This window comes from Panthera uncia, chromosome D2 (assembly GCF_023721935.1).
Source record: "Panthera uncia isolate 11264 chromosome D2, Puncia_PCG_1.0, whole genome shotgun sequence".
Lineage (NCBI taxonomy): Eukaryota > Metazoa > Chordata > Mammalia > Carnivora > Felidae > Panthera > Panthera uncia.
The window spans coordinates 66077400-66084885 of NC_064818.1; the positions used below are offsets into that span (position 1 = coordinate 66077400).

The 7486-nt window shown below is 35.3% G+C and overlaps 1 protein-coding gene across 4 annotated transcripts in view; it reads left to right on the forward strand.

The window, feature by feature from the left end:
- The window catches only part of SHOC2 (SHOC2 leucine rich repeat scaffold protein), a 109163-nt gene that overhangs the window by 94515 nt on the left and 7162 nt on the right, over window positions 1-7486 (forward strand). For all 4 annotated transcript variants that reach the window (XM_049645742.1, XM_049645741.1, XM_049645743.1 and 1 more), the window contains 2 exons: window positions 1907-2095; window positions 5935-6057. In XM_049645742.1, coding sequence (XP_049501699.1) covers window positions 1907-2095; window positions 5935-6057 — 312 coding nt within the window. The remainder of the gene's footprint in view (window positions 1-1906; window positions 2096-5934; window positions 6058-7486) is intronic.

The following is a 7486-nucleotide window of genomic DNA, read 5'->3' on the forward strand; positions in this document are numbered from 1 at the left end:
GTTTTTGGCCAAATTTGTTACCTTAGATATTTTTCTGGGAGTACTGTGAGATACATATTGATTGTCTAATTCACTAAAAGTTACAAAACTGGTAAGTGGAAGTCCTAAGTGGGGATCCACATGTGTCTGACTTTAAAACAATGGTGAGCAACTGCAAAGCTTCATCATATGACCTAGGAATGAAAGGTTGGAGACCTGCCTTCTTGTTGCCACTTTTTAGATACCCTCAGTTGTTTGCAAAGAAGAATGTCCATAAAGTTAGCTGTAAGAATAATAAAAATAACATTTTTGCCATGAGACTCAAAACTTTGTGCATTGTTTCTGTAAAGTAGGATGTAGACATTTTTCTTGAATTGACTGCCATGCGGTTTTCTCACCACTCTCACCTGAGCTCTTCCTTTTATCTGTGCACATCAGTAGACAAATGTTGAAAGCTGCTTAATGTTAAGAATAAAGAACAAGTTTCAGTTCACCATATAATTATACCTTCAATTACATAGTTATTTCATTCCTTCGGCTGGCCTTGCAAATCAGCTGACACTTCAGGTACTAAGTCTTCAGTTTTCTCATGGTATACAGCTGGTATTTGAGCACTATTTAAAATAACACACCTCACATGGTTTGTTTCTTCCCTGCTTTCACTGTTTTTTCTACTTCTGAATATTTAAATTTTTTCCATCCTTCAAGATGTCAGTCTCTTCCTGCTTTTCCAGTTATTCCAGTATTCCTTCTTTTCTTTAAATAGAGAAGGGACTTACAATTTAAGCACTTATTATATGCTAGAGATTGTAAAGCTATGTATTTTATCTCTTTAAATTGTCTCCACTACAACTTATAAAATAAGGCATCATCATTTTACAAAGGAATTAATTAAGGCTTGGAGAAATATTTTGCCCAAAGTCACAAGCTACTGAAAGGTAGAGCCAGAATTCCAAACTATTTTATAGCTCATACCAGTGTTTCTCAAATATTAATGGGGCTACAAATCACTTGGGAATCTCGTTAAGATTCATATCGATTCTGTAGGAGTGGGACCTAAGAGTCTAGATTTCTAACAAGCTAATGCTACTTTTCTTTCAAACATACTTTGAGTAACAAGAGTCAATTACATGTAATTTATTATTGATTATACAGTTATGTATTATTTTTTTACAATCCGTGTGCTTTATTTCTCTAAATAGGGTTTAGTCTTTTTAATGGCAGAGATTGTTTTGTAATACCTGAACACCTCGCACTGTGGTTACATGGTAGGAGGCTGAAGTAAGGGGATATGGGGCTATTCTGTGCAGTAAACACTGGATTGATAGATGGATATTTCCCTCTGAAATTTTCCCATATGGAAAAGCAATATTATGTAATATCAGGAAGTGTTATCTTCTGAATCGAGTATTCCTTAGAGGAGCCATTAAATTACTGCATAACAGCTTACTCTGAGCCAGGTATTATGTTAATAATAATTTAGAGGATAATTAACTCAGACCTGAATAGGCTTGGTCACATAGCAAGTGGCAGGGCTGGGACTCAGACCCAGGACTGTCGGATGCCAAAGATTCTGCTCTGCAAAGTTCTTAAACTGGATGCTCAGGAGATAACCTCTTACAGACATATTTTCTTCATTGAGTGTTTTAAATAAGCCGAAGCCAATGAATAAAAATCAGAGTTTATATGAGTTTTCTGTTCTTTGTAAAATCTGAAAATCTGACTGTTGGCTTCACGTTCCTAGAAGGCAACAATTAGCTAGAGCTGAGAAGTGACTGCTCTATATGAGGCATTACAGAGCCATCCCAACCAGTCTCTGTCATTTGTTACCTGTAAGGCCCTTTGAGGCATTTGTGACTGTCGCTCTGTACTCTGAAGTAAATCTTGTTACAATTCTGATTCCTATGTTTATTTTATTTGTTTACAGAGTCTTCTATCAAGTCTTGTGAAACTGAACAGTTTGACCTTAGCTAGAAATTGCTTCCAGTTATATCCAGTAGGTGGTCCATCTCAGTTTTCCACCATCTATTCCCTCAACATGGAACACAATCGAATCAATAAAATCCCATTTGGAATTTTCTCCAGAGCAAAAGTATTAAGTAAGCTAAATATGAAGGTAAGCCTCTGTTTGTATTGAGGGGGGAAATTTTGCTCCTATTACTAGTACTTCTATTAATATTGGCATTTTCTCTATCAGTGTGGAGAATAGGTACTTGTGTTTTGCTGATGGGGTCTAAACTGATAATGATAGTTCAGGGCAATTTGTATTAGATAACAAATATTTTAGCATTTTGTCCTAAAGAAATAATCATGAATGTCCATAAAAGCACAGTTGTAGGGATATTTATTGTAGAGCTTTCTATTTAACTGTTTAATTGGTACCAACTTAATAAAAATTTCATTTTTTAAAACTCCTATATCTTCAATGGAATTCTCTGAAGTCATTAAAAATAATACTCTAGTTAGGAGAATATTAAATGCCAGTTGAAACATTCTCAGTTTATCAACTAGAAAAAAGTTACAGCATGCAAGACTTTCCACGGTTTTTAAAAACTATTCTTAACGTTCATAATTAAATACTAGATATCTGTAGATTTATATGTATACATATAACCAACATTTATCAAAATGTTTATTTTTGGATATCAGAACTATGGATGGTCTTTTTTATTGAGGAATAATTGACATTGTATTTCAGTTGCACAACATAATGGTTCAATATTTGTATATTGGGAAATGATCATCACAATAAGTCTACTTAGCACTGATCGCCATACATACTTACAGAATTTTTTTTTCTTGTGATGAGAACTTCTAAGATTTAGTCTCTTAACAACTTTCAGATATGTAATACAGTATTATTAACTGTAGCTGCCATGCTGTATCTGACAGCGTCATGACTTATTTTGACTCTGTTCACCTAGTTTTCCACCTAATCTTCACCTTTGACAACCATCAATATGTTCTTTTTATTTTTGAGTTTGGTGTTTTGTTTTGATTCTGCATAAGTGAGATCATATGGTATCTGTCTTTCTCCATCTGATTTACTTCACTGAACGTGATGCTCTCAAGGTCCATTCATGTTGTCACAAATGACAAGATTTTTTATGTCTGAATACTGTTTGTGTGTGTGTGTGTGTGTGTACTGAAACTTCTTTATTCATTCATCTGTGAACACTTAGGTTGCTTCCGTATCTTGGCTATCGTAAATAATGCTGCAATGAACAGGGGGATGCATATGTCTTTTTGAGTTAATGTTGTCATTTCCTTCAGATAAATACCAAGAAGTGGGATTGGGGGATTATATGGTAATTCTACTTTTGATTTTTTGAGGAACCTCCATACCATTTTCCATAGTGGCTGCACCCATTTACATTCCCACCAACAGTGCACAAAGATTCTCTTATTTTTCTTATCTTCACCAATACTTGTTGTTTCTTGTCTTTTTGCTAACAACCATTCTGATAGGTGTGAGATGGTATCTCGTGGTTTTGATTTGCGTTTTCCTGATGACTAGTGATGTTGAACATCTTTTCATGTACCTGTTGGCCATCTGTATGTCTTTGGGAAAATGTCTGTCCACATCCGCTGCCTATTTTTTAATCGGATTGTTCTTTTGCTATTGAGTTATAGTGATTCTTCATATATTTTGGATGTTAACCCCTTATGAGATACATTACTTGGAAGTATTTTCTTTTGATGGGTGATCTTTAGTTTCTTTTTGCTTATCTATATTCTCTACAGTGAATATGTTTCACATTAAAAAGGAGGAACGAAATGAAACCTGATTTTTTCCAATGATTTAATTTATAGTGAATAAACTTTAGGCTGAGAAGTGATAAATAAATTGGCCATATAGCTAATTTATGGCTGAAGTGTAGGAATCCAGGAGACCTAGATTTCCTGCTTCCAGGTATAAGTGTTCTTTCTGTTGTATCTTACTACATTCTTTTATCTTTGGTGAACTATTTCAGCATAATTGTGGTTCTTTAAACTGTAGTCTAAATGTACAATTTATTGATTCTATCTATACTTGTTCATAAATACATATTTTATATTCTTTAGAAGTATATAAGTGAACTAGTGGAAATTCAAGATAATCTTATAATCTTAAGCAGGTATAAAATGTATTGTTCATCATTTCAGTTACATAAGATTTACCAGTGGTAATGGTATTAATTCTGAATGGTCAGTAGAGGCTTAGAACAGCAGCAGTCCAGGTGTTCATTGGCTTTTGCATTTGGTGATACATTTTTATAGATATGACATTATTATAATGTTAGCTTAGGAAGGCTTGTTGTTTTCAGTGAAATAAGAAAAGTTTGAGTAGATCTTTGCCTTAATTTTTCTTCAATATGACAAATGTTTAATAAAACTTTTTTGTAAGAAGTCAAAATGAAACCTGACATTTTCCTCCTCATATAAGCACCAGTAGTAAATTTTTTTAATGAAAATGCCTTATACAATTAATTACCAGTAGTTAATAAGTTTAATTGTTACAGTGGGGGCACCTGGATGGCTCTCAGTCGGTTTAGCATATGACCTCAGTTCAGGTTATGATCTCATGTTCGTGGCTTTGAGCCTTGCGTCATGCTCTGTGCTGACAGCTCAGAGCCTGGAGCCTGCTTCGGATTTTGTCTCTTTCTCTGCCCCTCTCCCACTTGCACTCCGTCTCTCTCTCTCTGTCTCTCTCTCTGTCTCTCTCTCTCTCTCTCTCTCTCTCTCTCAAAAATAAGCATTAAAAAATTTGTTTAATGTTATACTGAATAGGTAGTAAATATAAATATTATAATAAAATAAAAACTTGGTTTCAAATGGATGTTTGCTACTTTAGATTTCTCTTATGGATGGTTTTGTGTAAAATGAGACAAGTAATCCATGTATATTGCAGAAAAAATTTAAAATACAGATTAACAAAAAGGACATAAAATAATCCTACCACTGAGAGGTAGCATCACTGTTAACACATTAGTGAACATCAGGGTACTGATGGTCCTCTTTTGATACCAAAAGCCCCAACAAAAACAGTGTGGTAAGTGTTATTGATGAAGATGTGTTTAGACATAGACACGAAGAAGCAAGAAGAAAAATAGTGAATCACTGGCATATATTTCACTTTTTTCTGCATATAGCAATATCTACTTTTTTTTTTAATGTCTATTTTTGAGAAAGCACCAGCAGGGGAGGGGCAGAGAGAGAGGGGGACAGAGTTCGAAGTGGGCTCTGCAATGACAGCAGTGAACCCAATGCAGGGCTCAAACTCACGAACCGTGAGATCATGACTTGAGCCAAAGTTAGACGCTCAACTGACTGAACCACCCAGGCATCCCTATATATATCTCATTTTTAAACAAAATTAGTATCCTACTGTTTCATCATCTGTTTTTATTATTCACTGAAAAATGTATTTTTACCATCTCTTATATGGATTTTTAAAGTATAATTGTGGATACTTCCAATTAGTGTTTTAATGATTTAATTTGCTGTCTTCTTTAGACTTTTTTCTCTCCTATTTATTGCTCAGTATTTCTAGAATAGCTGAGCTTATTTGGTTTCCTCACGGGCTATAATTAGATGTTTCTTCTTCTATTGTGCTCATGACCATCCACATTTTATTCCATGATTGCTGTATATTATTGTGAAATGGGGAAAACCTGGTTTTCACTGGAACCTTTGACATCTCAGTGTTAGGTCTGTATAGTCTATTTTTCCATATCCAATACTGATAATCACATAAGGAACAAGCTTCCAGTTCAAAATAAAAACCTAATTACTGTCTGAAAAACTTTGGAGGCTTATATTTTTTGTTGCTTTTAAATTTCTTTATTTGGATATCAAAAAGGGGAATAAAGTTTTGTGTTTAATTAAGCATTCTCTTTCTATAGGGAGGTATATATATATGGAGCTTAGTTTTTGTGGTTCTACCTTGGTTACTTTTTTTTTTGTCTTTGCCAGGACAATCAGTTGACATCACTTCCCTTGGATTTTGGAACTTGGACCAGTATGGTAGAATTGAATTTAGCCACTAATCAGCTCACAAAGATTCCTGAGGATGTGTCTGGTCTTGTTTCTCTTGAGGTGAGTATAAAAGAGCCGTTTATTTAGAACTCCTTAAACCCTTCTGCAGTTACCTCACTTACAAACTTTCCAGTTCAAATAAGCAATTTCATTGGGAGAAGATCATATGTAAAAATATTAGAGCTCTCTTAAACCTACAACTCCATTAGCTTGATGAAGTGTGAACATAATCTGGGCTCAATGCTTCTGAATTACTCTTGTCCACTAAAAGTTGGTAGGTTTGAATGCTATAATGTGTCTTTGAAAGAAAAGGTCTCTAAAATTTAGCATATTTTAGAACATATTTTTTCCCTTAACTGTGTTCAAGAGTCCTGCACTCCTGGATAGGAAGAACAAATATTGTTAAAATGTTGATACTACCCAAAGCAATCTACGTATTCAGTGCAATCCCTATCAAAGTAACACCAGCATTCTTCACAGAGCTAGAAAAAATAATCCTAAAATTTGTGTGGAACCAGAAAAGACCCCGAATAGCCAAAGCAATCTTGAAAAAGAAAACCAAAGCAGGAGGCATCACAATCTCAGACTTCAAGCTATACTACAAAGCTTAATCATCAAGGCAGTATGGTATTGGCACAAGAACAGACACTCAGATCAATGGATCAGAAGAGAGAACCCAGAAATGGACCCACAAACGTATGGCCAACTAATCTTTGACAAAGCAGGAAAGAATATCCAATGGAATAAAGACAGTCTCTTCAGCAAGTGGTGCTGGGAAAACTGGACAGCGACATGCAGAAGAATGAACCTGGACCACTTTCTTACACCATACACAAAAATAAACTCAAAATGGATGAAAGACCTCAATGTAAGACAGGAAGCTATCAAAATCCTCGAGGAGAAAGCAGGCAAAAACCTCTTTGATCTTGCCCACAGCAACTTCTTACTCAACACATCTCTGGAGGCAAGGGAAACAAAAGCAAAAATGAACTACTGGGACCTCATCAAACTAAAAAGCTTCTGCACAGCAAAGGAAACAGTCAGCAAAACTAAAAGGCAGCCGACGGAATGGGAGAAGATGTTTGCAAATGACATATCAGATAAAGGGTTAGTATCCAAAATTTATACATACAGAACTTCTCAAACTCAACACCCAAAAAACAAATAATCCAGTGAAGAAATGGGCGAAAGACATGAATAGACACTTCTCCAAGGAAGACATCCAGATGGCCAACCAACACATGAAAAAACGCTCAACATCACTCATCATCAGGGAAATACAAATCAAAACCACAATGAGATACCACCTTACACCTGTCAGAGTGGCTAACATTAACAACTCAGGCAGCAACAGCGGCACTATCGACAATAGCCAAAGTATGGAAAGAGCCCAAATGTCCATCGATGGATGAATGGTTAAAGAAGATGTGGGGTGTGTATATATACACACACACACACACACACACACACACACACACACACACACACA